The 18,969-nt window shown below is 38.0% G+C and overlaps 1 protein-coding gene across 2 annotated transcripts in view; it reads right to left on the bottom strand.

Annotated features, from left to right (window-relative positions):
* Positions 1-3,745: 3,745 nt before the first annotated feature.
* The window catches only part of VAMP7 (vesicle associated membrane protein 7), a 65,390-nt gene continuing 50,166 nt past the window's right edge, over positions 3,746-18,969 (bottom strand). For both annotated transcript variants that reach the window (XM_055338428.1, XM_055338427.1), the window contains 3 exons: positions 11,665-11,732; positions 8,586-8,678; positions 3,746-5,617 (listed from right to left, as the gene is read on the bottom strand). In XM_055338428.1, coding sequence (XP_055194403.1) covers positions 5,549-5,617; positions 8,586-8,678; positions 11,665-11,732 — 230 coding nt within the window. In that variant the 3' untranslated portion in view covers positions 3,746-5,548. The remainder of the gene's footprint in view (positions 5,618-8,585; positions 8,679-11,664; positions 11,733-18,969) is intronic.

Here is an 18,969-nt window from a genome sequence, read left to right as displayed (position 1 = left end):
TCCCTTCTTCTGCTTGCTTTAGCCTTTACTTGCCATTCCTTTCCTAGCTCCTTTAGGTATAAATTTAGGTTGTACTTTTTAGACTTTTCCTGCTTCTTGAGGTAGGCCTGTATTGCTATATAATTCCCTCTTATGACTACTTTTGCTGCATTCCAAAGGTTTTGGACCATCGTGTTTTCATTTCCATTTGCTTCTGTGTATTTCTTTCTTCTTTAATTTTCTGGATGACCCATTCATTCTTTAGCAGGATGTTCTTTAACCACCACGTATTTCTGGTCTTTCCAAATTTTTTCTTGTAGTTGACTTCCAGTTTCATAGTGTTGTGGATAGAAAACATGCATGGTATGATCTCAATCTTTTTGTACTTGGTTAGGGCTGATTTGTGACGCAGTATGTGATCTATTCTGGAGAATGTTCCATGTGCACTCAATAAAAATGTGTATTCTGCTGCTTTAGAATAAAATGTTCTGAATATATCCATTAAGTACATCTGGTCCAGTGTGTCATCCAGAGTCATTGTTTCCTTATTGATTTTCTCTTTAAGTAATCTGTCCATTGCTAAAGGGAAGTGTCAAAATCACCTACTATTATTGTATTGTTATCAATGTTTATGTTTGTTATTGATTGATTTATATACTTGGGTGCTCCAAGTTGGGAGCATATTTATAATTTTATCTTTTTGTTGGACAGCCCCTTTATTATGAAATAATGTCCGTTTCCATCTATTGTTAGTCTGTTTTATAATCTAGTTTGTGGGATGCCTGGGTGGCTCAGCGGTTGAGCGCCTGCCTTCAGCTCAGGGCATGATCCCAGTCCAGGGATCAAGTCCTGCATAGGGCTCCCTGAGGGGAGCCTGCTTCTTCTCCCTCTGCCTGTGTCTCTGCCTCTCTGTGTGTGAATTAATAAATCAATAAAATCTTTTTTAAAAATCTAGTTTGTGTGATAATAAGCATGGCCACTCTTTATTTTGATATCCAATGGGATGATAAATGGTTCCCCATCCCCTCACTTTCAATCTACAGGTGTCTTCAGGCTTAAAATGAGTCTCTTGTAGGCAGCAGATAGATGGGCCTTGTTTTTTTTTTTGTTGTTGTTGTTAGTTTATATATATTTTTACCTATTTTGATATCCTATGTTTTTTGATTGGAGCATTTTGTCCATTCACATTCAGAGTAATTATTGATAGATACGAATTTAGTGCTACTTTATTACCTGTAAAGTCATTGTTTCTGAATATTTTCTCTTTTCCTTATTAGTCTTTGTTGCTTTTGATCTTTCTTTCCCAAAGTGTTCCCTTTAGTATTCCTTGAAGGGCTTTAGTTTCTATTTGTCTGGGAAACTATTTCTACTTTTATTCTGAATGATAGCTTTTTGTTGGATAAACTATTCTTGGCTGCATATTTTTCCCTTTCAGCAAGTTGAATATATCGTGCCGCTTATTTCTGGTCTGCCAAGTTTCTGTTGAGAGATCTCCTATTACCTTATTTGTCTTTCCTTATAGCTTAAGGATTTCTTTTCCCTTGCTGCTTTCAGGTTTCTTTCCTTATCTCTATATAATGCAAATTTCACTCTACATCTTGGTGTTGGCCTGCTTTTTGTTGATTTTGATGGGAGTTCTTTGTGCCTCCTGGATTTGGAGGTCAGTTTCCTTCCCCAGATTAGGGAAGTTTACAGCTATAATTTGCTCAAATAAACCTTCTGCCCCCCTTTTCTTCTTCTGGGACTCCTATGATATGAATGTTATTATGCTTTATGGAGTCATTGAGTTCCCTAGGTCTGCATTTATGACCCAATATTTTTCTTTCCCTCTTCTTTTCAGCTTATTTTCCATAATTCTATCTATTACTTATTCATTCCTCTGATACTTCCATCCTCATGGTCATTACATTGTCAGTATCATGTCTCAGTCATAGCATTTTTTTTTTTAATTTTGGCCTGACTAGTTTTTAGGTCTTTTAACTCTGTGGTAAGTGTCCTCTATGCTTCTCTAAAGCACAGCTAGTATCCTTATAATTGTTTTAAATTCTGGTTCAGGCATATTATAACTTTTAATTAGATCCCTGGCCATGACCTCTTCCTTCTTGTGGGAAGAATTCATCCATCTCAGCATCTCACTTGGGTCTCTTCTGTGTGTTATGAAAGCCTGTTATGTTTCATGCTCCTGAAAGTAATGGCTATATTAAGAAGAGGTCATAAAGTGTCCAGGGCCTGCCACTTCAGGAAGGACTTCTGATTTATGCTGTGTGCACTCTGCTGTTGTGTTTTGGCCGCTCTTTTGCTCCGGTCAGTCCTCTGCAGAGTTTTTCCTTGCCTGCAGTGGGGAGTGTTTGGAACTTATCCATTGTACAGCGAGTTTTAATTAGGTGGGTTTTGGTCTGCTTGTTAAAAGAGGCTAGATCCTATTTCCCCTAGAACTGAAGTTTTGTAGCACTCTATGTTCAGTAGATTTGGTACATGTGGGGTGGGGGATTGTGGTGGTCTTCTGGGGGAGCGGCCCGCTGCTGCTCTGATTCTCAGGTACACTTACCCCTAGCCCTAGTTAAAAAAAAAAAAAGCACCTACAGAGTGCACGGGGGCAGGGGTTGGTGTAAATGGCTCAAGCCTCCACTGTGAGCACTGTGCTGCTCACTAAAGTCCATCTATGCTGATGGGTGGGGGTAAAAATGGCATCAGCCCATTCTGTTTCATCCCCAGAGAAGCAAGTTCATGCCCATTGCTGTTCGGGAAGCCCTCACAGAAGAGTTAACAATCTTCCCTCATGTATTCCAAGCATCCCTCAAATCCCTGCCTTCACCCTGTGTCTGAACTGTCTGCCCACCTGGCAGCACAGTGCTCCTGTTTTATCTCGGGTAGGTTTCAAAACCCTGTATTTTAGGGACTTGGTACAGCAGACCCATGCTGATCCTCCGGGGGAGACTCACCATGTTATGGCTGTGCCGGTTTGTCCCAGGGCAGACGTATGAACACACAGGGATGTGGACTTTAAAGTGCAGCAAAAAGTCGGTGTCCAGGTTAGTTGCCCTCAGCAGGTGCCTCTGCTCCTATCCTAATGAACAGGGTAGCTCAATGGTGCCCACCAGGTAGGCCATGTCCTCTCTCCCAAATGCACTCCTAAGAAGAGGAACTGTCTATTCTGGTGTGACCCAGAGGATCCTCAGAGCACAATATCCATTCTCGTGCCTCTGCCCTCCTTCCCCACAGGAGTGCTGCTAAGCCTGCCAGGCATGATCCCAGCCATGGCATGGACTTCTAAAACTTCAGTTTAGAAGTTTTGTTTGGAGTTTGGAGTACTGCTGCTTATTAAAACTCGCAATAATCAGCCCCTCTTGTTTTCCCTGTCAATGGTTTTGGGAAGTGTTTTCCTTGTGCAATGCCCCGTGTACTGCTCGCTCTCTCCCCCCTACTCCCCCTGATCAGGGTTCCCTCCCCACCCACCCCACAGAATCTGCGATTCTTTTCTCCCCTTAATCACTTCTCCACACCTCCTACCTCCCATGATGTGGCCTTTTTTTCTCCTGCTAGTTGTGCAGTCTGTTCTCTCAGTCCTCAGATTGATTTCTTGGGTGTTCAGACTGATTTGGATTTATCTAACTGTGCTCAAGGAACAAGGCAAGCATAAGGTCCCCCTCCTCCTCCTTTTTAACTTCTCCCCAGGTCACACTTCTTAATGTATTTTTAGCATAAGTAAACTATGGCAAAATGTCATCAGAAGAAATCAGATTCCAAGAGTAAATTCTAAAGCTCATTACATTACTCTTAAATTTTATTAATGCCTTCACTTTGTGCATCATTTAAAACAAGATATGTGCTTTATAAAGCATTCTTATACATAAATAGAACAATGAACAATTAAGTGATTTATCCTTAAAACATGCACATCATTTTTATTCAGGTGTGTATAAGAAAGGGAAATAAGCTTTAAGTCTTTTTCTTTGGATTAAAGACATTTGGAAATTATTATTCAGGAATCCCAAATGTTTTTCCTGGAACAAATGTGTTTTCAAATAAGAAATGTTGATGTAATCAAAAGGCATTAGTGTTGATAAAGAAGACCAAGAAATATCTGTGCCATGGGTAATCACCAAGAAAAGAGTTCCAGGGGAGCCTAAAGTATATGTCAAGTAAACGAATCCAGTAGCATAAATAAAAAGGTTTAGATGGAAGAACAGGTAGCATAAGCCAGATTATGGGACACATATATATTCAAGGCACATGGCTAGGATTACACAGGTGGCTAAGTTTTATAGACTACTTTGTTCTTTCATTTGGAAAATAGTCAAATGTTATATAATTTCCATTTACTTGCATTCATTGATAAATAAATGCAATCAGATTTAGGGTAGCAAATGTCCTTTCAGATACACACCAAAAGTACATAATAGCTAACAGATGCCAGTGTAGCCAAAGCAGTATGATTATACTCCAGTTTTCCCACATTGCAGTTAAATGGACGTAAAGCTGTCTGGTACTATTCCTATATATCATCCTGTCTATTCTCAAGTTTCAAAACAATCCTTCAAAACTAGTCAGATTACAGAATTTATTAATCCATAAAGGATACCAAAACTATTATTCAACAGAACTCAAACCCAAACCCTATAGTTGACAATATTCAGTTTGGGCTTTTCCCAGACTGGAAAAAAATTCCCACACTACATCCCCCTCACACATGTAAAATACTAGTACATCCACTGTGGTTCTCTTATTTTTCTCTGGTGAACCAGGAGAATTTGCTTCTTCACCTCCTCCAGTATCCATTCTGTTAACTATATAATTGCCCTAAATATCCACCAAAAAAGGAAATATATAAAAAAAAACCCAAAGCTTTCAACCATATTTAAACCATCATCTTTTAAAATCAACTGCAATGGGGAAAAAGAGGATATCATGCTCTGCAAGGTTTATGAAAGGTCAAAACTTTCTTCCTGAACATGAATACTAGGAGGACAAGATTAATTTTGTGTTTCTAATGGGCTAGCAAAATGTTCCCCAGATGACTGACAGAAAATGTCTAAAACTTTACCTGCATGGGCTCCTAGAAACAAGCAGCACCAACAAATTAATTACAATCCCCCAAATAACAATTCTCCATTTATACTGTTTTCAAGCACCTAAAACTCTTCAATAGCAAAAGACATTAAGATGAGATGTTAGCAATGCTATCTGTCTCTGGCATACTTTTGTGTGCACATACAAAGTTCATCCAACATCTTAGTAGACAGCTCATAAGACTGGTGGTTTCTACCTTGGTGATGGCTTTGTGCAATCACAAACAAAAATGTTTTTCTAAATAGATGACTCTAATTAACATACTAAAGAAACAAAAGCCTTTTTAAGGCTACTGCTGCAATAAATGGTTCAATCTGAAGTGTGCTGGAATAAATTGGACAAAGATAAATCTGGAAGCGTACAAGATTAAAAAAAAGAAAAAGAGGGTTGAAGAGACTGGCAGACACCATCTGTCAGAATTCAAAGGCTTGAGTCACACAGATTGCTTTTAACTCCTTGTTGTCTCATATTCTTGGTTAATGATAACTTATCTTTTTTTTTATTTCTTCACACAACTTGGCCATGTAAATCCACCACAGAGAGGTGACACAATGATATAGATGAACACCTAGAGGGAGAAGGAAGGCAATTTTATTTTCTTAAATCTATCATAAGCTCATAAATAATATATAAAGCAAAGTAAAAACCTATTAACAGATACTGGTTCCATTACACAGTAGCAGTTGTGTAATAATATAATACACCAATCAAGTACTTTCAAAGGCAGAAGTGCAGTTAAAGTGATCCTTTCTGATATAAAACTCACACATCTGACATAAAACTTCATATCTATTTATTTTTTAAAGATATTATTTACTTTTAAAAAAAAGATTTTACTTATTCACTCATGAGAGAGAGAGAGAGAGAGAGAGAGAGAGAGAGAGAGAGAGAAAGACACAGGCTGAGGGAGAAGCAGGCTCCATGCAGGGAGCCCGATGTGGGACTCAATCCCAGGACTCCAGGATCACGTCCTGGGCCCAAGGCAGACGCTAAACTACTGTGCCCTCCAGGGATCCCCCTCAAAGTACATTTTTAATAATAAATGCTTGTTCACATTACTAGATTCCAAAAAATAGATTTATTTTAAATATTGGCTTCACTGCCAATTGATTTAGTCAATTGTCTTGCTTTAAATTATGACTTTTTTTTGATATCTTTAAGCAGTTGATTTCATAACTCAACACTTGGGGAAAAATATGTTTCTGAATTCCATGCTTGCTCCCAAAAGTCAGCAGTGTGTTTTTGCCTTACTTCTCTACAAATGAGCGGGAGGGGGATGGTTTACAGCAAATTCTGGTTATTAATGAATAAACTACTTATATATACACATACAGATATTCTGATTTGACATTAAGTTGACTGCCACAGCTGAAATATAAGGATTTTTAAAGCTTAAGTGCAATATATTAGGTGACAACAACTTTTGGGAAAGATTGAGACTGCATTAACAGCAGTGCTATGCATGTAATAAGTAGTCAGTAAATAAAATCTGAATTTAATGATAATCCAGCTTTATAAAACAACCTAAATTTGCAGATCCAACTTGAAGGAAGAAGCTAAGCTGAGGAGCCTAGAATGTGCCACCTGAGTTATTTGAGGCTATGGCACAATTTCCAGTATAAAATCAACAGATCAATTGGCTGCTCTTCTCTGTTAGGTAAATGCAGCTATTTAAGGTGGAGGTCCTTCAAAAGAGTTCAAGGAAACATGGAGCTGAGTCATAGGTAACTGCTGAGAGTTAACTTTGGGCTTCTGCAAATGGCAAGAGGATACGGAGAAAGTCGGCTTCTCCTTCTGCCCTTCCTCCTCCCTATGCTCTCTCCCTCTCTTATTCTTTCTCTCTCTCTGAAATAAATACATAAAATCTTAAAAATTTTGAAGCATAGCTATGAAAAATTAATACATAGAATGAATAGGGATGAAAAGAAAGTTAGCTTGCAGGAAGAGTGAGCTGAATAATTCTTTCAAATGTAACGCAAAAAAGAGGAGTTTAAGCATATTAAGGTTACCAGACATTCAAGATAGTTCAAAGAGGTCCAATATCTGCTTACATAAGGGTTACAAAAGGACAACAGTATATATAGACTCATTTATAAACAAGAGATCTACTAAATAAACCTTAGAAAATTAAACTACATAATGGCCACTTGGTATTTACCCCAGAAATGAAAGGATAGTTAGTTATAAGTATACTTATCAATGTAATTCTATATATTGATATTAAATGTAGATCATATTATCAAGTCATTGGGAAGAGAAATACCATTTCCCAAAATTAAATGCGTATTCCTGACTAAAACTTTAGGCAATTCAGAAACATAAAGTTCTTTAACTTGACAAGAATTCATAATATATACCACTCTTTTTTTTTAATTTTTTATTTATTTATGATAGTCACACACACAGAGACAGAGAGAGAGGCAGAGACACAGGCAGAGGGAGAAGCAGGCTCCATGCACCGGGAGCCCGACGTGGGATTCGATCCCGGGTCTCCAGGATCGCGCCCTGGGCCAAAGGCAGGCGCCAAACCTCTGCGCCACCCAGGGATCCCTATACCACTCTTTTTAAAAAGATTTTATTTACTTGAGAGAGACAGACAGAGAATGAATGGGGGGAGGGACAGATGGAAGAAGAAGGAGAAGGAGAAGCACTCTCCACTTGAGCAAGGAGCCCAATGTGGACCTCCATCCCAGGACCCTGGGATCACGACCTGAGCCGAAGGCAGATGCTTAATCGACTAAGCCACCCAGGAGTCCCTACATATCAGTCTTATAAATGAAATATTAGAAGCATTCCAATTAAAACCAGGAACTAAAGATGTCCACTGACACCATAATATTCAACATCGCTAGTAACTGCAAATCATATAGACATACATACCTATATAAAATTATATAGAATTATATATTACATATATATATAGATTTGATAAGGCTGAAATTATTAACAGATGGTATCATAATTTACATATAGTATGAATCAAAAAAATCACAGCCTATGGCTTGTGAGCTAGGAATGGTTTTTATTTTTTTAAAGGTTCAAAGAAAAAGGATATGTGACAGAGATTACATGCAGCCTGAAAAGTATAAAATATTTACTATATGGTTCTTTACAGAATGCTTGCTGACCCCTTAGAAAAGAATCAGAATACAGAAGAATAAACTGAAAACTATTACAACTAGTAAGAGTTGTACAAAGTTGACAGACACAAAAAATAGATATATTAGAAAAAAACAGAAATAAAGAAATGGAGCATGCAACCAACTAGAAAATAGAATTATAATTAGAAAATACGGAATTAATTACAAAATGTAATTTTAAAAGAATCTCATTTCAGTAGTGACAAAAACATGAAATATACAGGAATATTTGGAATGCCTTGCCTGACTCCTTACATATAAACATTCTCAATAGGAAGATGGGGTTTCAGAATATTTTGGAGTAACTTCATAGGAAAGCTGATTATTAAGAATTCCAGCATCCAGTTTCTTAAAGATTGAAAAATAAAACAACACACTAAAATGACAAAAACTTACGATTGATACGATGATGATGATGATAGTGAGTTTGAGATTCTTCATACACATGGCTCGTGCAAGATTTCTACTTGTTGTTTTGAAGGTGACAGACTCGAAAAAAAATAAAACATTAATTATTTGATCCCTGGCACAGACTATGTGACCGATTTGTAGTAATACCTGTAAAACTTTTACTTTCATTAATCATGTTGAATCATGAATTCATTACTCTTTTCATGGGTAGAGACTAGCCATTCATAATCACTAGATCTCAGCGGTACTCTGTCAGGTGTATGGTAGGCAGTACAAGCCCACTGGAAAAGCTTCTTCCCTTTTTCTTGTCCACTGAAGTAAGGCAGGTGGTGTCAAGAATCAGAAGTGGCTCCTCCTGCTACTGTGAAAGCCTTTTCCTCTTTATGATCCCAGGAAGAAAGGTTGCAGAAAGCCAGTCGGTTGCAAACACATTTGCCTGTTCTGCCCAATATAATCCTGAGATTTTGAGCCATAAAAATCAGTTCAATTTCCATATGAAGATATGTATTTACTTGTATGAGGCCCAACACCCAAGGAACTTTGCTCCTTCAGTTATCCATTTTCTTTTGCAACACTGACTTCTCAATATCTACTGAACCAGTCCCACCAGGACACAAAGAGTTCAAAACAACCAAACAACAAAATTCCCCAATAGCCCAGCAATTCTACTAAGTATATATCAAACAGAGCTGTATGCCCAAATTCACTAAAAGTGGAATGAACATTTCAATTATCCATATACTTCATATACTGAAGAAGGTAGAGGAAAATATGCACATGTATAGGAAACACGTGGAAGATATAAAAAAGAATCAGATCAAACTTATAGAGATGGAAACTCTATGAGGAGGGAATAACATATTATACACAACAAAAGAAAATTAATAGCAACTATCCTAAATGAAATACAGAAAGAAAGACTGAAAAAAATGAACAGATCAACGGAACAAAGTAGAGAATCCAGAGTAAGAATGGATTCCCCAACAGGAGAACATGGATAAACAAACTGTGGTAAATAGACTTATACAATCGAATAGTACAAAACAATAAAATAAACTGTCACATTGAACAATATGAATGAATCTCATAGTGTAACAGTGAAAGATGCCAGAGAGAAGCTAGTATATAACATATGAATCCATTTCTATACATTTAAGAACAGAACATCATCTAGGGTAATATAAGTCATAAAATGGTTACCTCTGTTGGGGATCATTAACAGAAAGGAATATGAGGCAGCTTTGTACAGTATTCAAAATGTGTTTTTCTTTTTTTATCTTAACCTAAGTGGCGGTTACATGCATATAGACACGTGTAAGGAGTAACTAAGTGGTACACTTGCTGCACTTTATTCCGTATAAAAATCTATACATAGAAACACACCCATAAAGAAACACACCCGTTAGTTAATTAGTACCTTTTGTTATTCTGGGTCACAGAGTCAACAAAATTAAAGACTTATTTGAAAATTACAAGCTATACTAACACTGGCCAGACCCAGACCATTCTAGCTAAAGAGAGTAATCTTCATGGATTAAGAATTTAAAAAAAATTTTTTTATTTATTTATGATAGTCACACAAAGAGAGAGAGAGAGAGAGAGAGAGAGAGAGAGAGAGAGGCAGAGACACAGGCAGAGGGAGAAGCAGACTCCATGCACCGGGAGCCCGATGTGGGATTCGATCCTGGGTCTCCAGGATCGCGCCTTGGGCCAAAGGCAGACGCCAAACCGCTGCGCCACCCAGGGATCCCAGATTAAGAATTTGATCTGCAGGTATGGGATCAGACACTTTTTTGCCCCATGGCAAATCCAGTAATGGATTACAAAGTGAGCCTTTATTAGAAACCTGGTATTTTGAGTTGCTATATGGTACTATGCTTCCTCGCTTCCTCCAATTAACATGTGCTTTGACTTAAAACTATTATCCTCCTAAGAACTACTGTTAATAGATGCCCCCATACAACTGATAATAACAATAAACACTGAAGTAGTTCTTACCATGCACAAGACACTGTGTTAGGCACTTTGTGTGCATTATCTGATTTAATGAGATACATCTCCATTTTACAGACGATGATCCTGAGGCACAGAGAGGTTAAGTAACTTGCCTAAATTCACACAACTACTAAGTGGCAGAGACAAGAATCAATCCCAGGCCGCCTGAGTGTAGAGCTTGTGCTCCTAAACACTACAATCTAGCTGCCAATAGATCCGTCACTCATGGATCCATTTCAAGGTATAAGCTTGAGGTATAAGCTACTCTGGTTTTAAATTTGTAATTGTGTAGGGCAGCCTGGGTGGCCCAGCGGTTTAGCCCTGCCTTCAGCCCAGGGCTGGATCCTGGAGATCCGGGATCAAGTCCCATATCAGGCTCCCTGCATGGAGCCTGCATCTCTGCCTGTGTGTGTGTGTGTGTGTGTGTGTGTGTGTGTCTCCCATGAATAAATAAATAAAAAATTGTAATTGTGTAGACCTAAAAAATTTAACTGATCTCTGCCGTCCATCTATCATCTTTCCTGAAAACCTTCATCCACTATCCAGACGGAAAATGCAAAGACACACATCATTGTAGCATAAGTAGGTAACAGGGACACACTGAAACTTTTAAGGCTCATTGGTCTTTCCCAATTTGACTCCTGCTTGATACAGTGAAGGCTCAAGCTGTCATGGTAAGCAAGAGAGTGACTGAATTGTCCAGTTTTCAGGATTCACACTGGATCACAACTGGCCTGCATATTTATTTGTTTCATGTTTCACAAAACGAATAGCAACAGAATGTTATATGCAGCTGAGCTAAACTATAAAGGCATCAATCTAAAGCTTTAAAAATTTGTTTCAGTACACTGAGTATGTTTCACAAATCAAAATTTCCTTAACGGTTACTAATGGGTTGTGGCTTTCATTCTATGCCTCATTGTTATCCTCGACATCACAACATAATCATGTAATAGAATCAGAAAGAAAAAACCCTGTAAATAATTATATTTAACATATTTCCCTATTATGTTAGTCATCAGTTTGTCTACTTTAGATGCTGAACAATATTACCATATCTCATACTTACCGAATCCACAAGATTTTCTGTTTTATCTATCAGTAATTCTAATCTTTCTCCTCGCTGAGCTACCAGATCTGAAAATGTTGGAGAAACCAGAAAATATTATGTTTATATTACAAATAGGCAATTTTTGTCTTTAAGCAAAATCTAGTTTTAATTATACCTGGTATTCTTGAAAACTCATATATATTAGAGAAGCACTTTTATCTTTAAGTAATAAAAGACTTTATTTAGTAAAGCTGATCAACTATAAAGTAAGGGTTGGCAGGTTTTTTTCTGTAAAAGGCCACAGTCCTAATATTTTAGGCTTTCTTTTTTTAAGATTTTATTTATTTATTCATGAGAGATACAGAGAGAGAGGCAGAGACACAGGCAGAGGGAGAAGCAGGCTCCCTGCCGGGAGCTCGATGTGGGACATCAGGATCACACCCAGGAAAGGAGGCAGACGACCAACCACCAACCGACCAACCGCTGAGCCACCCAGGTGGCCCTATTTTAGGCTTTCTGAATCAAATGGTCTTGCCATAATTACTCAACTCTGTCAGATATAGATAATATGTAAATAAATGGGTGTGACAGTATTCCAATGGAACTTTATGCAGATTTGATCCAAGGTTTACAGTTTGCAAACTCTAAATTAAGGATACAATATGAGAGTCTAGTGAGAGTTGGATAATTCCAGAATTATAGTATGAAAAATTCTACAGACCCTCTCTCCAACAAAACAACTATAACTTGAAAAATCATGAAAACAAACAACACTCATAACCACTTAAAATCTCTGAAAACTATGAATGTCCTAAAGGCATACAGCAAATGGAGAAACCTATACAAAACAGTTATGTAATACTTATTTTTTAAAGATTTTATGTATTTATTCCTGGGAGACACAGAGAGAGGCAGAGACACAGGCAGAAGGAGAAGCAGGCTCCCTGCAGGAAGCCCGAAGTGGGACTCGATCCCAGGACCCCGGGATCACACCCTGAGCCACCCAGGTACCCCTTATCTAATTTTTAGTAAGTCAGTCTATGGCACTTGAGCCATAACACGCTCCACCCCACAGCTGAGCCAGAAGCTCTACTTCTGGCAAGTCTGGAGGCTCTTTCCCTCCAGGTCTCCATCAAAGGCTATGCTTTCTCTGCAGCTGGGAAAAGTCATTAACATTTCTCCTCCCATCTTACCCCAGGCCTAGATCCATGATGCACAGAAGTTCTATTCCCACAAGGCATGCCTGACAGGTCCGGGGTTCCTTTCCTTCACCTAGCTCTACACATAGGGCACAAGCTCTTTTAAAATTTGGATTAGATTTCCCTGGATCAATTTATGTCTGGGGAACTGTTACCAAAAAATACAGCAGTTAGCCTGCAATTAGTGGAGGCTAACATCTGGTTGTAACAGCAACAGAGACAAGCTAGAAGGTAAACAGGGAGAACAGGAAGAGAGACACTCAGGGAAGTTGTGTCACTCCAGTGTGACTACACGCTCAAGGATAGTCCCTCTGGGAAACGACATTAGAGACTGCACACTGTGGGAAAACTAAAGTTCAAAGACAAAGTCCGGCCCAGTCATTAAGCAAATAACCAAACAACCAACCTCACAGGATAGGAATCAGTACCCAGAGTTGCTATAATACATTAACTAAAACACCTAGTTTTCAACAAAAATTATAAGATATGGAAAAAAACCCAGGAAACGGATAAATATACAGGAAAAAGAGCAGAGGTTGGAAACTTACTCTGCGGCGGGGAGGGGGAGCACTCAAGCTATTGGAGTTACCAATGGAATGGTATTAGAAATCACTAAGGAGGGATCCCTGGGTGGCGCAGCGGTTTGGCGCCTGCCTTTGGCCCAGGGCGCGATCCTGGAGACCCGGGATCGAATCCCACATCAGACTCCCAGTGCATGGAGCCTGCTTCTCCCTCTGCCTGTGTCTCTGCCTCTCTCTCTGTGTGTGTGACTATCGTAAATTAAAAAAAAAAGAAATCACTAAGAAGGAAAATTTATGAGATGAAGCAAAAGCAGTGCATAAAAGGAAATTCGTAGCAGTAAACACCTACGTTAAAGGGAAGATAACACACAATTCAGTCTATAATTGTATTCCCCTGAAATTCATATATTGAAGCCCTAACCTCTAACTGGATGGTATTTGGAGATAAGGGACTTTAGGATATCAGTAGGTCTAGATGAGGCCCTGAGGGCTTATGGTGGAATTAGTGTACTTGTAATAAAAGTCACCAGAGAGCTTACTCTTCTGTCTTACTTTCTGCCATGTGAGGACACAGTGAGAGAGGCCATCTGCAATCCGGGAAGAGAGTTCTCATCAGAATCTGACTAGGCAGGCACCTTGATCTTGGACTTCAAGCCTCCAGAATCATTGAGAAAATGAATTTATTTAAACCATCCAGACTACAGTAATTTTTTTATAATAGCTGGAGCAGATTGAGAAAAAAAAGATCTCATACTAATAACTGTCTACCTTAATTAACATACTAAATCCTAAGCTAAAGGAAATAAAAAAACAAAAATTTAAAGACAGAACAGAAAAACACTAGAGAAAAATCAATGAAACGAGAAATAGGTTTTTGGAAAAGATCAACAAAATTGACAAAACCTTGCATAAACTGAGCAAGAAAAAAAGACAGACAACTCGAATTACTGGAATAATCACTATCAATTTCACAGAAACGAAAGGTATCCTAAAAGAATACAATAAGCAAGAGTATGTCAATGTAGTAGGCAACTTAGATGAAATGGATAAATTCCTAGAAAGACATAAACCAGCAAAACAAATTCTAGATGAAATAGGAAATCTGAATAGTTACAACAAATTGAATGATTAAAATTTTTTTAAAAATTTGACTATAGTTGACGCACAATTGTTACATTCATTTGGGGGCACAACACAGTGATTCAGTTTCTCTGTATGTTACGCTATGCTTAGCACAAGGGTAGCTACCCTCTGCCTCCGTACATGCTCTCCTCAACTATATTCCCTGTGCTCCACCTTTCACCCTTCTGACTTACTAATTCCCGTAACTGAAACCCTGTATCTCCCACTCCCCTTCACTCATTTTGGCCACCCCACCACCACCCTCCCCTCTGGTAACCATCCATTTGTTCTGTGTATTTATGGGTCTATTTCTTCTTTTTTTAAAAAAATTATCTATTTATTTGAAAGAAACAGAGAGAGAACGAGTGGAGGGATGGAGAGAGGGAGAGGGAGAAGCAGACTTCCCGCTGAGCAGGGATTCCCCATGCGGGGTCCAATTCCAGGACCCTGAGACCATGACCTAAGCTGAAGATAGATACTTATCAACAGAGCCACCCAGGTGCCCCTTTGCTTTTGTGTGTGTGTATGTTCCTTTGCTGTTTAGATTCTACACATGAGAGAAACACATGGTATTTGTCTTTCTCTAATTGACTTATTTCACTTAGCCTAATACTCTCTAGGTCCATCCATGTAGTCACAAATGGCAAGATGCCATTTTTATAGCTGCATAATATTCCATTACATGTACATACTGCATCCCCTTTATCCACTCATCAATGGACACTTGGGCTGCTTCCACATCTTGGCTCTTGTAAGTAATGCTGCAATAAACATAAGTATGCATATATCCTTTCCAATTAGTGTTTTAATTTTTGGGGGGGTAAATACCCTGTAGTGGAATTATTGCATCATATGGTATTTTGATTTTTAATTTTCTGAGGAACTTCCATACTGTTTGGACAGTGGCTGTCCCATCTATACCGACGAATGCTGCGTGAAGGTTTTTCTCCACATCCTCACAGATACTTGTTATTTCATTATTTCTTGATTTTTGATACTAGCCATTCTCACCAGTGTAAGGTGATAACTCATTGTAGTTTTTATTTGCCTTTCCCTGATGATGAGGGATGTTAGGCATCTTTTCATGGGTCTGTTGGCCATGTGTATGTATCCTTTGGAAAAGTGTCTGTTCATGTCTTCTACCCTTTTTTAAATATTTTATATATCTATTCATCGAGACACACAGAGAGAGAGAGAGAGGCAGAGACCCAGGCAGAGGGAAAAGCAGGCTCCATGCTGGGAGCCCGACGCGGGACTGGATCCCGGGTCTCTGGAATCACACCCTGGACCAAAGGTGGCGCAAAACTGCTGAGCCACCTGGGCTGCCCCTTCTGCCCATTTTTTAATCAGATTGTTTTCTTGATGTTGAGTTGTATAAATTCTTTGAATATTATAGGAATTAATCCCTTATCAGATATCATCTGCAAAAATCTCCTCCCATTCTGTAGGTTGCCTTTGAGTTTTGTTGATGGTTTTCCTTTACTGTGCAGAAGCTTTTTATTTTGATGTAGTCCCAATAGTTTTCGCTTTCGTTTCCCTTGCCTCAGGAGACACCTCTAGAAAAATGCTGCTAAGGCCAATGTCAAAGAAATTACTGCCAGGGTTCTCTTCCAAGATTTTTATGGTTTCAGGTCTCACATTTAGTTCCTTAGTCCTTTTTGAGTTTACTTTTTATGTATGGTTAAAAAAAAAAAGTGGTCCAGTTTTCCCAACACCATTTCTGGAAGACACCATCTTTTCCTCATTGTGTGTTCTTGCCTCCTTTGTCATATATTAATTGATGACATAAGTGTGGGTTTATTTCTGAGCTCTCTATTTTGTTCCATTGGGCTGTGTGTCTATTTTTGTGCAAGTACCATGCTGTTTTGATTACTACGGCTTTGTATTATGTTTTGAAATCTGGGATTGTGATACTACCACCTTTGTACCTCTTACGATTGCTATGGCTTATTTGGAGTCTTTTGTGGTTCCATACAAATTTTAGTATCACTTGTTCTAATTCTGTGAAAAATACTATTGGTATTTTGATTGGGATTATATTGAATTGTAGATTGCTTTGAGTAGTATGGACATTTTAACAATACTGATTCTTCCAATCCATGAGCTTGGAGTAATATCTTTCTGTTTCCTTGTGTTGTCTAAAATTTCTTTCATGAATGTTTTATAGTTTTTAGAGTACAAGTCTTTCACCTACTTGGGCAAGTTTATTCCTAGGTTTGTTTATTCGTTTGTTTTTGGTTGTTTTTTTGTTTTGCAAGTGGAATTGTTTTCCTAATTTTTTTCTGCTACTTTAGTTATAAGCATATAGACACACTACTGACGTTTTAGTATAAATTTTGTATCCTGCAATTTTACTGAATTTATTACTTCTAGTACATTTTGGTGGAGTCGTTAGGGTTTTCTTCATATAATATCATGTCATCTGCAAATAGAAACAGCTTAACTACAACCTCACCAATATGGATACCTTGTATTTTGGTTGTCTGATTGCAGTACTCTGTTGAATAAAAGTGGTGAGAGTGGGGACACCAGGGTGGTGCAGTCGGTTAAGCATCCAATTTTCGGTTCTGGCTTAGGTCATGATCTCAGGGTTGTGAGATCAAGCCCTACACTGGGTTTTGTGCTCAGCACAGAGTCTGCTTGAAATTCTCCCTCTGCCTCTGCCCCACCTCTCTTGGACTCTCTAAAATAAATAAATCTTTTTTTAAAAGGTGGTGCGAGTGCACATTCTTGTCGTTTTCCTGATCTTAAAGGAAAAGTGTTGCGATTTTCGCCAGTGAGTATGTTAGCTGTGGGTTTGTCATGTATGGCATTATTATGTTGAGGTATGCTCCCTATAAAATCACTTTGTTGAGAGTTTGAATGCATATTCAATTTTGTCAAATACCTTTTCTGTATCTATTGAAATGATATGATTTTTATTCTTTTTAAAAATTTATTGGAGTTCAATTTGCCAACATATAGCATAACACCCAGTGCTCATCCCATCAAGTGGCCCCCTTAGTACCCATTACTCAGTCACCCCCACCCTCCACCCACCTCCCCTTCCACTACCCCTTGTTTGTTTCCCAGAGTTAGCGGTCTCTCATGGTTTGTCACCCTCATTGGTATTTTCACTCATTTTCTCTCCTTTCCCTTTATTCCCTTTCACTAATTTTTATATTCCCCAAATGAATAAGACCATATAATGTTTCTCCTTTTCCGATTGACTTATTTCTCTCAGCATAATACCCTACAGGTCCATCCATGTCAAAGCAAATGGTGGGTATTTGTCATTTCTAATGGCTGAGTAATATTCCATTGCATACATAGACCACATCTTTGTTTTACTGATGTGGTGTATAGCGTTGATGGATTTACATATATGTTACCATCCATGCATCCCCAGAATCCATCCCATTGGATCATGGTAGTGATCTTTTAAATGTACTGTTGGATGTGGTTCACTAATATTTTGTTGAGGATTTCTGAATCTATGTTCATCAGGGATATTGGTCTGTTTCCCTTTTTTTGTGATGTTTTTGTGTGGTTTGGTATTGGGATAATGTTGGCCTTGTAGAATGTATTTGGAAGATTTCCTTCCTCTTCTATTTTTTAAAATAGTTTGAGGAGAATGGGTATTAACTATTTTTAAATGTTTGGTAGAATTCCCATGTGACCATCTGGTCCTGAATTTTTAATTTTTGGTAGATTTCTGATGACTGATTCAATTTTGTTACTAGCAATTGGTTTGTTCAGATTTCCTATTTCTTCTTAATTTGGTTTTGGAATTTTAGAATATTTCTAGAAATTTACCCATTTCTTCTAGGTTGTCCATTTTTCTTGGCATATAATTTCTTAGTACTTTACTATAACATTTTTATTACTGTGGTGTTGGTTATTCTCTTTTATTCTGATTTTATTTGGGTCATTTTAAAATTTATTAAATCAAAAAAAATGTAATTCCAGTGTAGATAACATACAGTGTTATATTAGTTTCAGGTATACAATACAATGATTCAACAGTTCCATATATTACTCTGTGCTCATCAAGATAAGTGTACTCTTAACCCCCTTTACCTGTTTCACACCCCACCATCCACCTTCCCACTAGTAATCATCTGTTCACTATTAAGAGTATGTCTTTTGGTTTGTATCCTTTTTTACCTTTGTTCGTTTTATTAATCCCACATTATGAGTGAAATCATATGGTATTTGTCATTCTCTGGCATATTTTGTTTAGCACTATACTCTCTAGATCAATCACGCTATTGCAAATGGCAATTTTTCATTATTTTTTATGGCTTAATAATATTCCTGTGTGTCTGTGTATGATATCTTTATCCATTTATCTATTGATGGACAATCGGGCTTCTTTCATAGTTTGGCTATTGTAAATAATGCTGCTACAGACATAGGCATGCATATATTCCTTTAAATTGGTGCTTTGAATTCTCTGGGTAAATACACAGTAGTGTAATTAAGAATAGTAAGGTAGTTCT

The sequence above is a fragment of the Nyctereutes procyonoides genome, unplaced genomic scaffold (assembly GCF_905146905.1).
Source record: "Nyctereutes procyonoides isolate TBG_1078 unplaced genomic scaffold, NYPRO_anot_genome, whole genome shotgun sequence".
NCBI classification, from domain to species: Eukaryota; Metazoa; Chordata; class Mammalia; order Carnivora; family Canidae; genus Nyctereutes; species Nyctereutes procyonoides.
Note: the sequence above shows the minus strand (reverse complement) of the source record. Positions and strands in the feature narration are given on the sequence as shown.